At 33.9% G+C, this 22,464-nt stretch overlaps 1 protein-coding gene across 7 annotated transcripts in view; it reads right to left on the reverse strand.

The window, feature by feature from the left end:
- LOC145252749 (putative cysteine desulfurase) overlaps nucleotides 1–22,464 on the reverse strand; it is a 601,560-nt gene that overhangs the window by 517,905 nt on the left and 61,191 nt on the right. For all 7 annotated transcript variants that reach the window (XM_080112624.1, XM_080112626.1, XM_080112623.1 and 4 more), the window contains exon 2: nucleotides 3,285–3,501. In XM_080112624.1, coding sequence (XP_079968750.1) covers nucleotides 3,285–3,501 — 217 coding nt within the window. The remainder of the gene's footprint in view (nucleotides 1–3,284; nucleotides 3,502–22,464) is intronic.

The following is a 22,464-nucleotide window of genomic DNA, read 5'->3' on the forward strand; positions in this document are numbered from 1 at the left end:
TGTGTGTGTGTGTGTAATGAAGATTTTGTATCTGTCTGTCTGTCTGAGGTTGATTGCTCGTTTTTTAATTGGCATAGTGGTCCGAGGGTTCGCAAATGGGCCGGGATACTGGGTTTCAATCCTCATCCGAAGCCATAATGTGGCACTATTTGTTAGATGTCACTCTGAGTGGAGTAACACAGATATTTTTGCTGGGTGATGGTGCCTGTCGCGTAACGGTTAAGCCATAGATTACTCATAATCCCGTTTTTAGAGAACTATCTCGCTTTTTCTCGACAGACCAGTATGCAGTGACCTTATATATTTTGGTGTCCCCGTTAGGAGAAGAAGGAGGCGGGCAAAGATTAGCTATGGTAGGCTAGGCTAGGTTAAAAGAAATCATTTATAATTTTATACTTTTTTGTTTTATTAATGTATAATATTGCAAAATAAAGTTCAGTAAAACCCCGAGTTATGGCATAAAAAATTAGTAACAAAATACAATACAGCATATAATACACATGCATATAATCAAATAACATTATAAATAACACCGTAAGGCGGGGAAAATAGAGTAAACAGGGGCCGGAAAAACATGGTATTCCATATCGTAAACTTAAAAATAAAAATGAAAAAAACGTATCCTAGGGTCACAGTATCCCGGGGTTCTACTGTAGTTAATTTTTTTTTCTACAAATCTGTATTGCGCGTCATTTGTCATCACTCAAGCAGACCTCACAGCCAGAACGACCCAAGAAGCGATGAGTTGAACTGGACATCAGCCAAGCAGAAGAGGTCCACACCATTGAGGTATGTCCTATCGCTTTTAAATACCGTTTGCTAACACTGGTGGGGCTGATGTCGTTCACTTAACAAATCCAGTAACTCTCCTTTGCAAACGACCGTGTTTTAATTGATGTTTAATGGTTGAATATCGTTTGTTTATACTGGTGGAGATAGAAACGTCCTCACGACCCCATCGGCATAGACACCAAAGACTTTTAAAAAATTTGTACTTGATGAACCTTTGCTAAACACTCAACATTATAAGGAGAAGATCAAGGGTAAGTGGAGTAATCCTGGGAATGAAACGACACTCCACTACACATTGGTATAGCAGCTAATGAAAAAAGAGCCTTCGGTTCACCCTCAACTATAGTTGCCCACTTCGCTTTTGTTTAGAGTTCAAAATAGACTTCGTGGCTTAGTAGGGGGATGCCCTTTTCTCTTTCCTGTAATCTCTTTCCCATAGAAGAGTCGTTGCGAGCCTATCTCTGCTTTATAGTTATTTTCATGGCAGGTGCTCGTCTGAGCTTCAATCTATGTCCTCCGCCAAACTTTCACGAAAAACACTCGTCTAGCCAAAACCACTATCAATAGTTTTCCCACACTCTGTCTTTGTGCCTAAACCTAAATGTAGATTCCATGAACAAAGCTTCTTTCTTAGAACTGCACGCCTATAGAACTCTCTTCCGATTGCCTGCTTTCCAGCTGACTACAATCTGATTGCCTTCAAGTCCAACGTAAACAAGTTCTTGATAAACCGTCCAACTAAGTAATCCAACTTACAAAAATTCCACTACTTATGTTTACTACGCTATAATCACATTGACTAACGTATACCTATTAACCCTTATCCTCGAGTGGCCTCTGGAACTTGATAAGTGGTGATTCCTGTGTAAAATAAAGGCCATTTGCAGTAGTATTGGATCGTATTGGTTTCTTTTATTTTTAGCGTATAGTTCGCGGGAATATTTGGTAGATGGGTAAAAAGATTTTTGTGTTTTTTCAAATTTTCTAGTAAGATCTTGTGCCTTTCGAATCATTGAATATATTGTCTTAGTTAAACATTTCTTTCATATTTTCTATTTGTCTGGCGTCGAAACTATACTATTACTTCCATTAATTGTACTATTGTATTAGCTTTTAACGTTCATTTTAGTTTTCTATATTATTTTAGACTAATTTCCTATCCTTCGATACTTAAGTTCGGGAGGAAGGAGAAGTGTAGGAAAAGAAAATAATAGCTAACTAGTGGGACGTGTGGAAATTCTACAGAGGACTCATTCATATGAAATATCTTGATGTTGGCATTCTGTAGATGTTCAGCGTAAATGGAGACGCTCTGATATTATTGTAGCTCTTTTGTTAAAACTGCAAAAGTATTTATCTAAGCTAGCACGAACGCTCGGCAAAGCCCGGTCATAAAGTACGCTTAAATATGATATTTTAATTCTTGCAGATTTCGTAAATTCTTGCAGATTTCGTATATGAGTTAATGTTCTATCGATTTATATATCATAAAGTTGCGATTTAAAATTAGCTTGAATCGAAAAAAAAGCTTGAGAAAAATATATGTACGTATATAGAACTTGAGTTCCTTCAGCTATAATCGAAACCGAAACCAAAACTTATGAAGAATTCTTGATAAAATTATTTATAAAAAAAAAAAAAATTACTGGAGTGCCATAATGAAAACCGAAACCAAAACTTATGAAAAATTCTTGATAAAATTATTTATACAAAAATAGATGACTTGAGTGCCATCAGCTATAATCGAAACCGAAACCAAAACTTATGATGAATTCTTGGTACAATTATTTATAACAAAAAATGGAAGTACATAACAATTAAACGACCCGGATGTGATCCTGACAGAGAAAATAACAAATACGCTATCGTATTAATATATAGATAATGGTCGTTCCCTAGATTAAATTTGCGCAATGCATTCTGGGAGCTGATTTTGAAAAAAAAATTTCTTTTGCACTTAACAGTTGATTTTTCAGTACTTATGCATTTGTGTTACCGTGCTGCAATAATTACGTTATTAATTAGAAAACCATTCTTAACATGTATAGGGGAGGGGTTTTGTAATTATTTTGTACTTTCACCTAACAATTTAATAATAAAAAAAGATATCGTAAAACTTGAATTTAACTTAATAACACTATTTAAAAAAATAGCACAGTAACGTAGGCGTATAAGCACCGATTTTTCTCATATTTTCTGTGGTGAAAAAAAAAAAATCAGTGTGGGATTTCCTATGAAAAAAAATCACAGAAATCAGAATCTATAATATTTGTGAATGCTTAAAAATCGGTCTATCGATTTATTTCCCCCTACGTTTTGTATGGGCTTTTCTTCTAATCTAGCAAGGGTAAACAATTGAAAATGGAAAATAAATAATCATTAATTTCGTACGGATAAAAATTAAGCATCCAATGACCAAGCGATCAAAACTTGGGAGACGAATCCAATAGGAACAAAAGCGAACGTTAATGCACTTTTCGTGTTGCTCTTACCTGGACAATTGACGGACACGTAACAGTTAACTGATTTTTGCTGAGCTGGATATTGACCGAACTGACAAAGCGAGGTTTTTCCGGTCGAGGGCGACGAGTTTCCATTGGGACTACTGCTGCAGCCTTCCTTCTTCTGGATCGAAAATGAACAGGGTGTAATCCTTGGCTGGACGGGAACCACGGGGGTACACCACCGTACACTGCATACGCAGATGATCTACAATAAAAAGAGAAGAAATGAATCTCTCTCACTCTCTCTATCTATCTATCTATCTATCTATATATATATATATATATATATATATATATATATATATATATATATATATATATATATATATATATATATGTCAGTGGATAATTACATTTTAAAAATTATATATATATATATATTATTTTTATAATAATTTATTATATATATATATATATATATATATATATATATATATTATTATTAATAATTTATTATATATATATATATATATATATATATATATATATATATATATATTATTTTTAAAATGTAATTATCCACTGACACGTGTTTCATTGTCTACGACTCAACAGAGTGGCTGAATATAGCGAGATTCGAAATCGGGGCCTCACGGTTATGAGCCTAAGCCCCTTACCTCTGACCCATCTCGCCAACTGTCTGGATATATACCGATTTACTTAAATGTTGTTTGATATCCCCCAAAACCTCTGGCCTTGATGGAGGGGAAATTAAAACTTGCTGTTATGGTTTCAAATGATCTGAAATAACAGCAAGGGGAGACTTGATTCCAAATATTTCTCATATATTATATCTATTTTCTTTTGGAAATAAGGTACGGTTATGAATATCTCCAGTATCAAATAATCCTTATACACTGTGAAATTTGCTTTATGTATGAAAACCAAAGAGAAGAGATATAATATATGAGAAATATTTGAAATCAAGTTTCTCCTTGCTGTTATTTCAGATCATTTGAAACCATAGGAACAATTTTTAGTCTCCCCCTCCATAAAGGTTTTAGGGAAATATCAGATATTTTGTAATTCATGTGCAAAACTAGGAAAACAAATAACTATGATTGAAACATTTTATGGCTGTAAAAAAGTGTCAAAAATAAGCTCTGGATGATGGATGATCCCCTTAATGTGCGACCTTAAGGGCAATTGTCACATAGTCCACTACACAATTCAGGTCTTCTGATAGCTAATTGGATAATCGCTTCGGCATCTTCTGAATTCTTGCGTAACCTATGGAATATACTGACATGAAGACTAGGTCGTAAACTGGATAAGTACACAGTAAGTTGGTTTTAGTAAATTTTCTCTTTAGAAGTTATCAGTTATAGAAAAATAAATAAATAAATAAATACAGAACAGTTCCGGATTTTATTAAGAAAAAGAATTATGATTACTTAGGTCTTTATTTGGTTGATGTGTTTGAATTAAACAAAATAATTTACTCTTATATTTTTGCAATTGCACGATCTAAGACAGATAGCTGGCGCTTCCGCGTTGCTTTCTACGGTGACGTTTATTCTGCATTTTATGCAGTGATAAATGAGGGTTTGATCTGTCACAACATGGAGACTCGAATTCTAATCATAATCATAACCTTGCGATTTCCTTAAGTCTAATCCCAACACTAATCTGACGTATGTAAAGGCAATACTGGCTGTACGCGAACTGCGCATGACTGGTGAGGCGTTTATTTATTCATTTTTCTTTTTGTAAAGTAAAAAAAAAGCAAACAATCTTGATTATAAGCTATTTTTTTCCATTCTGAAGTGCATGTAAAGGGCATTCTGGCCTACAAAAAAGCCTGAGCATCCCTATTGGTATTTCCTAATAGGGGCGCCTCAGTAAAAACTGTCGGACGGATTATTAAGAACTAGTTAATATCTACAAATTAGAGTATTTAGTAAAAATGCGTTTCGTTGCAGTAATTGTTTATTATGGAAAAATGTTTTTCAATTAATGTATACTGAAGCACACCGTAAGAATTTAGGAAAAAAATAGAATGTACCAACACAATTAGTTATTGCATTTTAAATTAGATCACACGAAACAAAAAGGGGTGAAAAATAAAAATACAACAAATAGCTGTTACCAAAGACAAGATAAGTTACTCTTCTACCTACCTGGATAAGTTTATTTATGGTTTAATAGATCTTTAAGCGTTTTTCGGTTCAAAATATACCGAGCGTCTATTTTGTTCTTTTCGAACGAAAAAAAGCGTGGCTGCCATACGCATTGCCCGCGAATCCATTATAATAGCTTAAATTCGAAAATTAAACAAAGCACTGGTAGAAACACATCCAATAAATGTCACCAATCGTGCGAAAATGCAATGTACTACAGTTTTTTTTTGTTTAATTTTCGATTTTTTAGCGATTATCAAGGGTCTTTGGACAATGATTATGGCGACTATGATGTTTTTTGTTTGTTTGTTTGGTTTTTTTTTTCGTTCTAACTGAACAAAGTGGACATGCGATCATTTTTTTTTTACGAAAAAACGTTTTAAAATAAAAAAAAAAACTTATCCTGGAAGATAAATGTGTAACTTATGTTGCTTTTAATAGCATTTGTTTAGACATTTTTGCATCCCTTTTTTGTTTCGTTGACGATTGTTGAACGTGCCTATCAGTTATGCAGTGAAATCCTTACGCAATGTATGTAAAAATGTTCGGTCGATGAACACGTTCTTTCTGTTTTCACAATAATAGCTTCCGATAGGAAATATAGATCGTCTGCAACATTTTAAAATAGAAAATAATGACTGGGCATAATTAAAGTTTAGTAAAATGTCCCTAGATTTAGACAGGAATCGATTGTGTAGGGTTCCTCACAAACACTTCTTCGTTATGTTAATCGACCAGTGAATTAAAAATATTCGGCTTGTTTACAGTTAGGCTACAGTTAAATATGTCCTCTTACGCAAAAAAACATTCTGAATTGTCACCTGGTAATTAACAATATATCGAAAAATTACGAAATTGAATCAAGTAAATGACTTTTTATACGTAAAAATAATTTTTACGGAAAATTAGGCATTTCTATATCACACAAACAAAAAATATACTGAATTACGAGTGAAACAAATCATACATACGTACTTATCAGGTCTCAAATAATAACATATCCAAAAATTAACAAAAACGATAAGGAAAACAAATAATTATTAATGAAAAAAAGAAATTTGGTAAATGAACCGGAGTCATTATATTACGCTTACTAAAAATAAAAAAGAAAAAAAAAAAGAAGATAAGTTGACTGGGGAGATAATTAAGTTCCGTTGCTTACGTCACGTGACGAACGTAATTCAAAATGTCGGATAAAACCTATACCCCATATAAACTTTATCGAAAACAGTTTTTCGTTAATAATTATTTTCGACATGACAATTACGTAGGTACATATTTGTTTTCACTTGGAATTCAATTTTTTCTTTCGTTATTATAATATAGAAGCACCGAAATGTGTATATTTCGCTGATTTCTTCATACTGATAGTCAGAATATGGCCGAAAATAGGGGAAATTGAATTATCTTCCTTTTTTTTATTCATTTATTTATTTTTTATTTATTTTTTATTTTTTTTTTTTACGAAGTTCGCGTGTTGTTAATGGCGGTCGTTGATTCTTACCATAATATCAATGCATTTTTTAAAAACTAATATCGGATATTCTACTCTATTAACTTCTGTAATTTTTGGATATATTACTATTTCCGACATGACAATGACATAAGTAATACTGTTTTTGTTTAAAATGACATATTTAACTGTAAATAAGTACCAATAAAAATTATTGCGTTTAAATAAGTGTTGGGACGATTGATCGGAATCGGGAATTGGAAAAATCATAAGTTTTGAGGGTATCGGAATCTGTGTCGCAATCGAAAATATGTAAACCCAATTTCCAATTTCAAAACCGATTCTTCTAATTTTGTTTGTTTAATACTTTTTTATTGCTTGTACTTAGGCTAAAATGATAAATATTTATTGGTTTAAAATCTACTAGTAAATCTAAAATTCATAGATCATGATATCAGATTCCGGTTAAAAAAATCGCATTGGAAATAATGGCCCATAAAAATGGCATCGGTAAAAAAAAATGGCGCGAGTGGATGATTAGGAAAAATAGCACAAGTGGAAAAATATAGACGATAATTTCAACACGAGTCTATCAAAATTGGGAAGAAAAGAGATAAACGTTACACAAAATGAAGCTTGTAAAATTAAAAAATGTATATCCATACTAGCGGGAGGGGGCATCCGGCTTTGCCCGGTCGTAAAATACGCTTTAATATGATATTTTAATTTGTCTAGATTTCGTATATATTTTTATAGAGTCGTGATTAAAAAAAGAAATAAATAAGTAAAATAAAATATTTGGGTGCCATCAGCTAGAATCGAAACCGAAAACAAAACTGTAGCATTCGAAGCTGGTGACGTCACTGTGGCACGCATATGAACTGATTAAAAATTAAAAATTAATAAATTAGGATGAATGTACAAAATGTATAAAGATTTTTAAAAACTTTTCACCCATTTTTTGACCCTTTAAAAACTATTTTAACCGACTAAAGACCCAGAAAAAAAAATATCCATAAAAATTCCAATTATTTGAGGTACCTAGCGCTGCTCTGAAACTTTTATTTTCGAAAGAGATACAGTTTGAAAATATGGAGACAGACAGACAGACAGATAGCCTTTTATATATTAAATTGAAAAGTAGATGAGCACTCTTCACTAAATGATTTGAACTACCTCCTCCCCCCACACACACTCTCTCACAAAATAAAAGAAAAGAATTTGAGAATCAGAATCGGTAATCATATCAAAATCGGAAATTTTGAACGTAATCGGTAATTGTATTGGAATCGAGGAAAATATTGGAATCGTCCCATCACTAGTTGAAATATGGAGTCAGAATTGAGAAATTATGGAAAAAGAAAAGTGAACATACCAGCAAAACTATATATTCAATGAAATCCTTACGCAATGCACACAAAAAGGTTTAGTTGATCAATAAGTTCCTTCTGTTTTCACACTTTCACTTCCGCCGGGAAATGTAGTTCGCTCAAAAACAAAAACTTTTAAAGGAAAACAAAATGGCCGCACATAACTGAAGTACTTGGGTTTAAAAAAGGAGACGCTTGCGTAGGGATCCTCGCTAATGGAACCGTCGAGTTAAGTTAAATCAACCTGTGAATCCGAAATATTCTGCTGAGAATTAAAATTGCTGCGTTTAAATATGAAGTCAGAATTCAAGTATTAAAATAAAATCATATATATATATATATATTTAGAAAGAGAGAAAGAGAGAGAGAGAGAGAGAGAAAAGAAAAGAAAGAAAGAAAGCAGTTGTGGAATTTTGCGGAGGTATTTACAGGTGTTTTTATAAATCTGTCTAAGATAAAAGTTTTATTTATTTATTTTTAGACGTGTCGTCGCAGCCCGATGAGAGACTATGGCTGTCGGTCGACTATATCAGTTAGTTGAGCTTCAGTTTGAAATCGGTATTTTGCGCTTGTCCCGAATTCAGCTGCCTATGAGAAAGAATACAGAAACAATCCGCACGATGTACGTACCCGTGATGAAAAACGTTCGTACACCAAAAATTACGTAAATTGAGCAAAACATTTTATTTTTATAAAGAAAATCATTTAAAAGAAAATCTTGAGTTTTTCCAAGGACCCCCCCACCCCGCATCTTAATAATGCGTTGCTTAAATCTCAATTTAAGCGAGTTATCGCCCCTGTTCTTCGAGAATATTTTCAAGATGACGTCGCGAGATTGGCGTAGTTTAGTCATAAATTTTGATTTTCTTATTTAAAAATAAAACTACTTAATCAATTTACGTGATTTTTGATGTATGATATTTTTGTTCCATCACAGGTAAGTATATTATACAGATTTTTATTTATTATATATTTATTTATTTATTTTTTTTTTAATATAAGGGGAATTCTGGACAAGCACTGAAGTTTCGTTTCCAAACGAAATGGGCGCATCTGATTTGAGATGAGTCCAAAGTATCGTTATTTGGAACCTTTTCCGTTCGTTGTTTGTCACACATTAGCTAGCTCGGCCATGCTTAAGTTTAAATTTTCGTTGGTCTCTCACGTAAAATTTGGAAATACCTACTATTAGATATTGGCCGGGTAGCGCTGAAAGGTGTGCTGATCGACGATTACTATGATTTTTCAAGCCAGAAAATTTTGTTAGTTAAAATATGTTTTTGAATAATGAAAATATTCAGAATAAATATTTATTTACATTAATTTAGAAATGTTAACTAAAACATGTTACCATAAAAATTTATGCTTGTCCCATCATGAAATGCAATTAAATGTACATACACACGCAACGATATCTGAATTTTTTTTTTTTAAGGTGGTGACCACTTATCAAGGCCCGGAAGACATTCAGGGATAAGGGTTATTGTAAGTACAGTACGTTAGTGTGGAGATTTAATAAGGTGTCTACTTGTGGGAGCGGTTAATCAGGAGTTAAGGGGGCGGTTCATCAGGATTAGACGATCACAACGCTAGACGGTGATAGGTAAACACAAGTATATACACACGTTATATAAATGATTGTGACACGTATATACACTCATAAAATCTAACCACTAGAGAACACTAGAAGGGCGTATATATATATATATATATATATATATATATATATATATATATATATATATATATATATATATATATAAGGTGGTATATAACATATATAACATATATACGTATGTTATATACCCCCGCCCGGCAATGTTACACTACAAATATCAATTCCATTAGTCTGTCAGATAAAAGTTTGAAATACCTATTTCGTTAGTCTAACAACTTTAAAGTTTATAATATCATTTCATTGGTTTGTCAGGCTAAAGTTTGATAATGATTATTTATTGATGTTAGATTTAAATAATAGTGTTCGTTGGTCTGTCACGCTCATGTTTGAAATAGTATTTTAGTTGGTCTGTAGCACTTAGGTTTGTAAATAGAATTATCATTGGTTTGTCGCACTTAGGTTTGAATATGTAACAGAGCGCGGACGCACGAATGGCGGCTATATGTAAATACCGAGCCGTGTGCGAAATGACGTCACGGTAAGGAAAAAGACCAGTCCCTTAGCTCCCCGAGGTTGTTTAGGGCGCTGCATTATTTCATGCAGCGTGTATTATGTAAGAATAGCCTGGCGGCGCCAATCCCGCTCCAGGCTTCGAGCACATACAGCACCTGGTACTACTAAATGGTCGCCTACTTTAGTATTGGCCAGGCTCAATGTCGCTTAACTTTGGTGATCTAACGGGAACCGGTTTGTCAACGTGATTATGCCATAAAGAAAAAAAAAACTATAAAAAGAAAGAGGATGTTAAAGAAGGCGATCACGTTAGAGACGTAGGTGACGTCATAGTTGTAACGAGAAGTCATGTGTGGCAGGCGAATGAGGAAATAAATGTCGCTGTTACAAAAAAAAAAAAATAGAGTTATAACTTGTCCTATGTTCCTTGTGACGCATACTGCATACAACGTGTGGGTCTATTTGTGTAAACGTGTGTGCTACGGTGGATATATAGCATTTTCGTTGGTTTGTGACCCCTGGGATAGAAAAAACTTATTTTAGCTGCTTAGTCACGTTTTAGTTTGAAATAGTATTTTTGCTTGTCTGTCAAACTGAGCTAGGAAATAGTATTTCGTTGGTCTTTCACACTCAGACTTAAAATAGAATGTTCATTGGTTTGTCACGCTTAAATTTTAAATAATATTTTCGCTACGTTTGGAATAGAATTTTCATCGCGCTAATCGCTCAGAGTAAATGGACTCATCTTGTAAAAATGCGTTTTTGTGTATCCATGTTATGTTTTTTTTTTTTTTTTTTTTTTTTTTTCATTTCTTATCTCTGTTCATTTTATTTTATTTTATCTCAATTTTGATCATTTGTTATGAAGATTATTAGCAAGGGGCGCACCTACGGACGGAATTTTATGTTTTTTTTTTTAAACTGGAAGCATTAAGAATTTAAAAATTTGAATCACTGGAAGAGAATGCAGACCAGCTTTGTATCCGTCATTTTTTGTAGGCGTGTCTTTATATATATATATATATATATATATATATATATATATATATATATATATATATATATATATATATATATATATATATATATATACTTTTATTGTCATCGAAATCGGTTAAATCGCTCATTTTGTAATCAAATCGATTTATTGCCTGCTCTAGTTAGGCATCCCTCCTCCGCAGTGTACCAAGAGGAGACTTCACATACCTTTCCTCAGTGACTTAGTCCACAATACATTGTAGTCTACATTGCATTGTAGAGAATCTACTGTTAATTTTATAAAATTATCTTGAAATAATGGCTTCACATAAAGTTTCAAATGCAAAAGTCAAGTATCATAGTTCAATAGTGCTCTAAACAGAAACATTCATTTCAAATACATCCCTGTCTTATCAAATCACCAATTGTTGATTTAATGAAATTATTTTTACATAATCACTTGAATTAAAGATAAACGTACAAAAGTCAAATATCGTGGTTCAATTTTACTTAGAAAAACATTTCGGACGCATCCCTGTCTTATAAAAAAATTGGCAGTGGATTTTATAAGCAGGGTCTTTCTTCTTGTGCGGTGATAAAACTTCTCAAATGCACTTGTGATGTTAGGTTGTATAAAAGTGTTAACTTTGGTCAAAATGTGACTTCCTTTCTTGAATCGGATTTTTTAGAACAATTTTTGATACTCGTCAGATGCATTCCCATACAAAACATATTTAAGAACACTCCCAGACACATGAAGTACTTTTGTGTAAAATTTCAATAAAATCACCCCAGACGATTCCGAGTCCATAGGGAACGAACTCACACACAAAGCTCCTTTTATATAATAATAGATAGATAGATTACTAATTAGTTACCATCTATCAAGGCCAAAAGCTAATCAAGAATAGAGGAGCATTATATCATTCTTTAAACACAGGCAGAAGACCACACACGCGCGCGCGCACACGCACACACACCACACACATGCACACACCACACAAACGCACACACACACACACACACCACACACACGCACACACATTATCACATGTATCTACATAAAATTATATATATCTATTTTCAGTATTTACTTCAACAGTTTTTAATACGTGATTAGAGGTAGGTGGTAAGTTTTGAAAATATATGGCAATTAAGTTAAATTAAGACAGAATTTTCCTCGTTTCATCCTCATGAAGAATCGTCAGGCCCGAGAAATAGCCTGAGGGACCCTTACGATACGCCATGACCGAGAAATAGCCTGAGGGATCCTCGCGAGGATGGAATGCAGGAAATTCTGTGTAGCTTAATTGCTATATTGATTTTCAAAACTTACGCCATATATATATCCTATATATAATAATTTGATTGCAGAAATTCCTTCTGGACCAAAGTACACTTGGGTTGCTCCAACAGAGGCCACATAGAAATTTATTATCCTTAGACTATTAACCAGTATATTATGTAACTTTCGAACGCCATCTTACACATATTTATCCGCTTTATTAAAATCTTACATTCCATCCTAGGAGAAACATCATCACGATCGCAAAATCTACAATAGAAGTAACTGTTATTTTTCCCTCTAAATAAAAAGTACTACTCCCGCTCCCAGTCGACACCGGGAGGTATTTTGCATTATTGTTATATATGGGGTGTCGCCTTTATTTTCTGGCTCATATACTTATACACATACCATAATCTTTCCTTTTTCTGACGCCCCTCCCCAAATGATTTCTCTCTCCCCACATTTCACAGAATCTCATTGGCTGACAACTAACTATTTGTTCATTCCGGAATGAATAAATCTTCATTCAAAAAAGAACGCTCCAGAGATTCAAACAAACATGGCTTCCCGTGTTAGATTAGGCAATCATTTCAGATAAAATACCCCGATTACATACATATTAAGACATCAAAACATGTTTATAAGCCACGACTGCTTTCATTTACACATTAAATATATCGTACATGTTAGCTTTTCGTAGCTACGATAGCGTGATACATATTTTGTGTTAAACTACAGCGTACATAATGTTTTCCTACACAGGCTAATAGCCATTATTTCTTATTCCTTTTCTAAAAGCTATATTAAACCTTATTATACACTTATTAAAAAATAAGAAAAAGTCATTAGGCGATTACTGCAATACACACCCGGCATTTGTGTGATTTAGAAGCCTTTAAACTGTCTTAAAACGTTTAATTTCGTCTTCGTTAGTACGACTGACTAAAATTATTTCCTTATACGCTAAATAAAAAATAAAAACAACCAATTACACCATTATTGCAGTAAAGACCCGACTTTTGTGTGAATTTGAAGCCTTTAAACTGTCTAAAACGTTTAGTTTCTTCTTCCTTAGAACACCCGAGTAAAATTCTTCCCTTATACGCTAAATAAAAAAGTAAAAACAACTGGTTACGCGTTTATTGCAGTACAGATCCGCCATTTGTGTGATTTGGGAGCTGTTAAACTGTCTAAAACATTCATTTTCTTCTTCCTTAGTACGGTAAATTTTCAGATTAGGTCCACCTCAACAATTTTCTTTTAAATGACGACTTATATGGGTTTTCGACTATGCTGAATACGAAAATCGAATTTAAATTTTGCAGAAGCAAGTAGTTATCGAAATATAAAAAGTTGTATTATGCATTGTATTCTTTGGCAGCCATTTTACGCGCGGGCGCGCCATAAACAAATCTACTCATCTCTGACTGACATTGCACGCGCGTAAAAAAAGATGGCCGCCAAAAAATACAATGCATAATACAACTTTTTATATCTCGATAACTAATCATTTCTGCAAAATTTCAATGCAATTTTCGTAGTCAGCATAGTCGAAAACCTTTAAAAGTTGTCATTTAAAAGAAAATTGTAGAGGTGGATCTAATCGAAAAAAATACCCTTAGTACAACTGAACAAAATTCTTTCCTTATACACTAAATACATAAATACCAAACACCATAACTACACTACTGTAGTCAAGATCACAGTTTTATGTGCTTTTGAAGGATTCGAACTGTGATTTATTCGATAATTTATAATCAAACACATTGATTATTAAAAATAAATTGTTGCTTTACTTTTAACGTAGATATTGTTCTCGAAAACTAATATTCCAGAATAACGATTCACAATGATTAAATGTGCTTTTTTTATAATTAAATTTCATAAACATCGACCAACAAAAATAAATTGTTGCTTTTGTTTTGCAGTAGATACTTCTGTTTATATAACGCGATTTATCGGTGTCCATCGAATGAGTCCATTTCAGTGATAATATGATTTCGGTTTGTTTAAAGCAGTCATTTCGAAGATTGTAACGTTGTATGCTCGTCGTAGAGGAATCGGTTAAAGCATTTCCATACTTTGCAACACTTTTTACAACTAGCGTTGCACGTTCGATCCTGACCTCTGCGTCTATTTTTTCCGCTATAACGGGTTCCTGCTGCTATTTACATTGTTTAAGGCGTGGATCAATTTTTTTTTTTTTTTTTTTTTTTTTTTTTTGAGAAATGCAAATAGGTCACAACCCAAAATAATTTTTTTTTTCACCATAATTTTATTTTCACGAAAATAGCTCAGAAAGCATAATACATTTTTGGGGTCTAATTTCCCTCAATTTAATTTCTTTTCAGGTATATACATTGTCTGCTAACAATATTTCTTTCAAAATTATACAATAATTTTGTTTCTGTTGTTTTACACTTAAAATTTAAAAAGGTTTACATTGTTTTAATTTATATTGTTTATAATAGAAACAAAATCCTGTATATATTGTTCAAAATAAAAAAGAATTATTTATTATTTAAAGAAACCGTTCTGTTTATACTGTTTATTTTTTTTCTGCTTACTTAAAACTGTCACTTTCTGAAACAGTTTACATGGTAACGTACATGTGACTACAGGAATTTAGTTTCCTTTAAATGATAGAGGGTTCGAGAGTTTTTTGACACCTTAACTCTAGTCTTGCCAACAAAAATGCCATGCCCTGAACAATATCGCGAACCATACCCTGAAAAATACCCTGAATTATAACCTGCCCGCCAGCTTAGTCTGCACAAGACAAACGACACTGCAACTGTTGTTCGTTCAGAGTATTTGCGTGTGAGATTCCTGACAGCGATTAGCAAAGTTACATTTACAGCAAATTTTGTGACAACCCAACCCCACTCACAAAATGGGATGCCAATTCCGAAAGCAGTTCTTGGAGATGTCTATTCTGAAAGCCGTTCCTAACATGAGGACTTTCGGGGTTGGCCAACAACAAAAAACGTTCTTTAAATTTTTACACGGGGGGGATGCATGCTATCACTGGGCAATACTGGTTAACGGGTCCTGCTAGTATATATATATATATATATATATATATATATATATATATATATATATATATATATATATATATATATATAAATTCGTATTCCTTTCTGTTTGTTTGTTTGTTCACAATTTAATTAATATATACAAAAAGTTCATTACTCTCCTATTTCATATATATATATATATATATATATATATATATATATATATATATATATATATATATATATAGCGTTCAAAACTAAGGGACAACATTTTAAAACCTAATATTTGTTAGAAATAACAACTTTGAAAAACTGAAATTTTGACAACTGGTAGTCGTTAACATCCATAATAACATACTAAAATTTGAATCATTTGGAAAGGATAGAAAAAGAATTATAACAATTATTTATTTATTTTCAAAATAGGAACGTCCAAAAGTAAGGGACACAATTGAGAAAAACAATGTAAACAGCCAAAAAACAATAAAAAATACATGTACAATCAATATTTAGTAAATGAGCCCTTGCTCTCAATGACAGCTGCACCTTCGACTACAAGAACGAATCAGTTCTTGACAATCCTCGATACTAACTTAAGACCATTCTTCTTGAAGCTTCATCCACAAATCCTCCGTGTTCGTGAGATTTCTTTCTATAACTTTCACTCCCAAGGTCTTCCAAAGATTTTCCATTTGATTTAAGTCAGGACTTTGCGGTGGCGAATCCATAATTTCGAAATCTTGTTCGCTAAGGTAACTCATTACCACCTTTGCCTTATGACATTATCTTGCATCAAGGTAGTCCTATTGAGACCTGAATTCTGTATGATTGGCGCAACATGATCTTGAATAATGTTTTTATAGATCTGTGCGTTTACACGAGTTTGTAGCCGGACAAGAGGTATTGTACCTTGGCTAGAAAACATTCCAAATACCATGACGCTTCAGCCCCCAAACTTGACAGTTTTATTAGTACATTTTGCACTTAATCTTTCACCAATACGTCTCTTTACATTGTTTTTACCATCATTCCCAAATAAATTAAACTTGCTTTCATCACTGAAAAATACTTTTGCCTAATTTTCATATGTCTAAAATACATACCTGTTGGCAAACTCTAATCTATTCTTATTCTTCGAACTAACAAGTGGTTTCTTTCCTGGGGTTCGATGAAACAGCCCTATTTCTTGCAGTCATCTAGAAACAGTCTATCCTGATGCATTAACACATGAGGTACTATTCATAACACTTTTAATTTCTGTGCAAGACTTAAAACGGTCCTTTAATGACATATGCTGCATTAATCTTCTCTTGCCGAAGTTATGCGGGTTCTGCCGGTTTTAAAAGCACTAACTATTTTGCCAGTATCATTGTAGGATTTAACAACCCTGCCTACAACACTCTTGGAACGTTTAACTTTCTCTGAAATTTCTCTAACGGTGTGCGTTTCCTTGTGTAGCTTCACAATAGCTTGTCTCACAGATTAATAAAGTTTTTGGCGTTTCGCCATGGTGCCGGCTGATGCAACGTTTACAAATGACTAAGAAAGACTTATTCTTTAGAGGAAATCAAAATATTTGAATATACCATACTGTTTACATTGTTTTTCTCAATTTTGTCCCTTACTTTTGGGCGTTCCTATTTTGAAAATAAATAAATAATTGTTATAATTGCTTTTCTATCGCAAATGATTCAAATTTCAGTATGTTATTATGGATGATAACGACTACCAGTTGTCAAAATTTCAGCTCTTCACAATTATTATTTCTAACAAATATTAGGTTTTAAAATTTTGTCCCTTAGTTTTGGACGCTACAATATATATATATATATATATATATATATATATATATATATATATATATATATATATATATATATGAGCAAACAGTTAATAAAATATGTTAAAAAACACTTTGAAATAAAACCCGTCACTGGATTTTTTATTTTCCATCAGACTATCCATTCATGTGTAATCACCTCTTTCTTCACTATATTCCCTCTGCTTAACTTTTTTTGTTTTCAAGTAAAATCTTTGACTTACTTGTTGTTTCATCAAGTACTTCTGCATGCCAAATCCGATCCCGCATTTTGCTAATTCCTACCCTCTGATGGGAAGGAAAGTATTTCTTCGAAACTCCGTGGATTAAGGACTATCCACTTATCTAGTGTTTCCTTTTCAGATTAAATATGTTTTTAACTCATTTCAAAGTGTTTTTTAACATATTTCATTAACTGTTTGCTCATATTATAAGCTCTATTTCCTATTTGGTTTTATCGAGCTTTTACATCTGGCTGAGATAATTTTATAAATATTAATTATTTAATATTTATAATATACTTTAATTTTACCATCTTGGATCATTTTAGTAAATTTAATTGTAATTTTTATTATATATATATATATATATATATATATATATATATATATATATATATATGTAGTAAGTTATAAAAATATATATGGAAATTAAGCTACACAAAATATTACGCGTTTCATCCACACTAGGATTCGTCAGGCTTATGCGGATAGTTGTTGTTATTAAGCGTTTCTATTAGATCTGCCAATTTCACGGAATATTCTGCTCTATCCATTAACACTGTAACATTGCCTTTGTCTGCTGATAATATTACGATATTGCAATCATTTTCTAGTGATTTGATAAATTCAGGTGTAAACGTTACACTCCTGGATGTTGAAGGCTCAATCCTCAGTGTTGGTGATCCAAAAAATACAATTTTTAATTACTTAGGACTTCTATCCAGTCATAGCTCACAGAACAAAATTAAATAAAGCGTTCTTTCAAAATTGCGTGCAGATTCCCGAGTTCAGCAGAAAGGTTCCCGAGTTCAGCAAGATACACCTGAAGAAGCACAGTGGTTACATCAGTGGAAACAATGCTTAAATAACACTCAAGATGAGAACAGTAATCTGAATAATACCAATGACACAAATTACCAATCTTCATCTAAAAAATACAGAAACAGGTACTCCTTCTTTCATTTTAGTTTCTACTACTATACCAGTTTATAAAGTTTAGAAAGAAGTCGAAGCAAAATAAAAACTAAAGAAAATCCTAGCATAACAAGTCAAGGTACGTCTAACATACACCAAGGATCAATATATCAAGCTGGTAGAAGCTCTATACGGTTAAGTGGAGCAATTAATATAAGAAATAAAAGATGCAAATTCAAAGTTAAAGAATGCTTTATTATATCGTCAGATCAATGCGGAAAAGGGATAAAAAAAAAAGAACATGCTATGGTTAAATGCTTCTCATTAGAAGATGAGAATAACCAGGAATATATATTTACAAAGAGGCTGGCTTGAGGACATTTACTTAGAAATGAGATAGAAAAAAGCTCTTGGTCTGCTTGGGTTCTGACTTATATGGGGGGGGGGGTATTTGGCAGGTGCTCGGCTCCTAGGGCGACTGTTCCTGATTGGCTGAAGGGATCTCATTTACCAGTCAAATTTTAAAAATTTTGACCAATAAAAATTGAGTGTTTAACGAAAATCGTTTCTTTTCTATTACTGCTGGTTTTGTTTTTGCAACATTTTATTTTTTTATTAGCTTGAAATAGTAATTAAGCGTTATCTATTAGGAATACTTAAGGAATCTAAATGAGGGTTTGCCCATCATTCTGTCCGATCATCATGGTTCAACAATGAAGGACGAAATTGGGTAAGATAAGCCAGCTGTATCTATATCTGCTCTAACGATATCCTTTATTACTGCACGGCTTTAAAAATGACTGGATGATGGTAACAGAAGAGTAGATGCAGAACAAACACGTCAACATGACACTCCACATCGGCATCTATGAATCTCATATGAATTTAATCAAAGGCGAACCGGAACTCTCACCTGAGTGCGCTTATTATCTTCAATGTTACAAGTAGCTGGTGGCGATATTGCTTTGTAGCCCACTCACGAGACAGGTAAGATGGGGTTGAAGCTGCTCTCAATGCGAGACGAGAGGAACAGTTTCCGAAAAAGCATCGTCTGATTCCATATGCATCTTATTAAAGGTAACTGTGAATAAACCGTCTTGAATAGCTTCATACAAAATCACACGAAACAAGCTTGCCATTAAAATAACCCAAAATCACACCGAGACTCTTTCACACACACAAAAAGAATAAATAAAATAAAATAAAATTAAAACCCTGGAAGAATAAGTTAAACAACAGTGTGTCAAGTATTTTGTGGGTGAATTCACCAAGAATTATATATATATACTAGCAAAGATACCCGTGCTTCGCACGGAGCTTTGTTGCGCACTCGGGTACCAAAATCTGTGGGCACCTTTCCAGTAAGTTGATGTTGTAAGAGCAACGATTGCATAAGGTGATTAACATTTTAACTACCTCTTGTAGTGACTGAAATTCAATCAGGAACTTCACAAAACATTTTCATCAAAAAGGAAGGTTACTTGATGTTACATAGTAAATTTTTCATTGAAGTCATTTTCAACTCTTGCTTAAATTTTATCTTGCACATTCAATACTAAAAACTTACCACAATCAGATCATGTCAGTTTTTCCTCATATCCATTTCTCGAACTTTTCACTAAAGAGCCTCAGGGTAAACTACATTTCTGCTGCTTTGATTTGGAGCCAGAATGTAGAGTTTTTCTGAACTTCCTGTCCGGCTGATGGAGACGTAGAACATACCGTGACTGAAGCAGTCTGATGTCAAGTCTACGCCAATGGTGTTAAATGTCTGACCTTGACTTTTGTTTATGCTCATTGCAAAACACACCTTCACAGGAAATTGGAGTCTCCGGAATTTAAATGGAAGTACTGAGTCCGATGGAACTAAGGGGATCCTTGGCAGTAGAACGGTTTCGCCTTTGTAGGGACCACAGGAAATGGTGGCCTCAAGTACATTGGTGTGCAATCTGGTGATAACACATCTGGTTCCGTTTGTTGTTTTTGGTGGTTCCAAGGATCGAAGAATCATGATTGGCGATCCAATTTTGAGATTTAAAATGTGTGGAGGCATTCCAGATATCTCCAAAGAGTTTAAAAACTCCACAGGGTAGTGAACAGCTTCATATTCATTAGTAGCCGAATCAACTGACTTGTATTGCTTTGTGTCTCCTGGAAATTCATCCATTATTGAATTGTTCAAATGATTCACATTGCTGTTTAATGGCGAAATAATAGCCCTCTCAGCAAGCCAATCCGGTGATTTTCCATTGTTTTGCAGGTCTGGGTACACTTTGTCTTTCAGTTGCTTCTGATTACCGACCCATTTACCAAGCGCAGTTGGAATCTTAATTGTGTCAGGTGAAGAAGTGATAGGAAACTGACCATTACCGATTTGGAGAAGCAATTTTGAGAAGTCTGCTGCAGCTGTGTTATCAGAGATATAGGCTCTCATATTAGTAGTCAGTCTCTTCACTATAACGTGCCTCCAGAGATAGGATTGTTTCAAACTTGCATTGACAATGTTAGCCCTTGTGCCATTTTTAACCACTGGGAGGATTTGACGGAAATCACCGCAAAATAAGGTTGGAATGCCACCCATGGGATTCTTGTTTCCTGTGATGTCTTGCAGTGTTCGGTCAATTGCTTCATAAGCACTCTTATGCGTCATTGGGGCTTCGTCTACAATGATTGCAGAGGTGTCTCTAATTACATTTGCCAAGGCTGAGTTACCAGCAATTTTGCAAACTGGCTGATCCATTCGATGAGTATCCAAGGGTACTTTAAAAGTGCTGTGAAGAGTGCGGCCACCTTGTAGTAGAGTAGCAGCAATGCCACTGAATGCTGTTGCAAGCACAATTTTTCTCATGGATCTAATCTTTGCAAGGATCAAATTGATTACAAAAGTCTTGCCCGTACCACCTGGAGCATCAAGAAACATCATGTTTTTGTTCATTTCACCTTGTGCTTTCAACATTGCCATGAATGAATTGTAAACTTCTCTTTGAGAATCGGTCAGTTTTTCTTGCATATTTTCTGCTTGTAGGGAAGTTCTTCAAGATTATAAGTAACTTCACGTTGATACTCTCTCGCGAGTCTTTCATCTCTCCCTTGCATTGGTGCAGGTAATCCATAGCTTGCCAATGGTTGACCGCACATAAGGAGAACTTTTCCTTCAATTAGACAAAGAGTTTTATTGTAGATGTCCTCATTAAAATCTGCTTCTGGATTGTTAACTTCTTGCCTGTATCTGTGAAGAATGTCTTCAGATATTACATCACGAAAAGCCATCCAGATCTCAAGAGGATTTCTTGGCTCACAGGCTGTTAAAATTATCACAAATAGGCTTCGCAAATTTGAAGGTGATTGAGTGGCACTTGCCTCTCCTACTGCTTGATGCAAGTGATGGTCATTTTCTAGAAGGCCTCGAGCAAGGCACGCTGCTCTGTATGTTTCAAACACCTGACCATTGTATGCTCGCAAATTTTGAAATGAAGTTGGACCAGCAACCTCATTGAGCAACAGGCGTAAGAAATAACACTCCCCTGCTTTTGGACTAATCGTGTAGATTCTCCCAATACATGGTGCCTTCCATACATCATCATTTTCAGTACCTTCAACTTGTACCCCACGCATTCTTCTCATCCATTTCTTTGTCGATTTGTTCCAAGTGTAAAACTCAGGGACTTCTACGTATTTGAGACCCCTTGCAAAGTCATCCTCATGGCAGAGTTGAAAAAATGCTGTCAAAGTTGTGGCAGGCGGTGGACCTTAGGCTCGTTCCAGAGCAGTATCAGCTGAGAACATGACACGCTGCCCATTTTCAAGATGAACAGAAAGTTGTACAATTGGGGGGAAATGTTCATGGATGGGA

Source organism: Euprymna scolopes, chromosome 29 (assembly GCF_053919585.1).
Source record: "Euprymna scolopes isolate OS-2025 chromosome 29, ASM5391958v1, whole genome shotgun sequence".
Classification (NCBI taxonomy): domain Eukaryota; kingdom Metazoa; phylum Mollusca; class Cephalopoda; order Sepiida; family Sepiolidae; genus Euprymna; species Euprymna scolopes.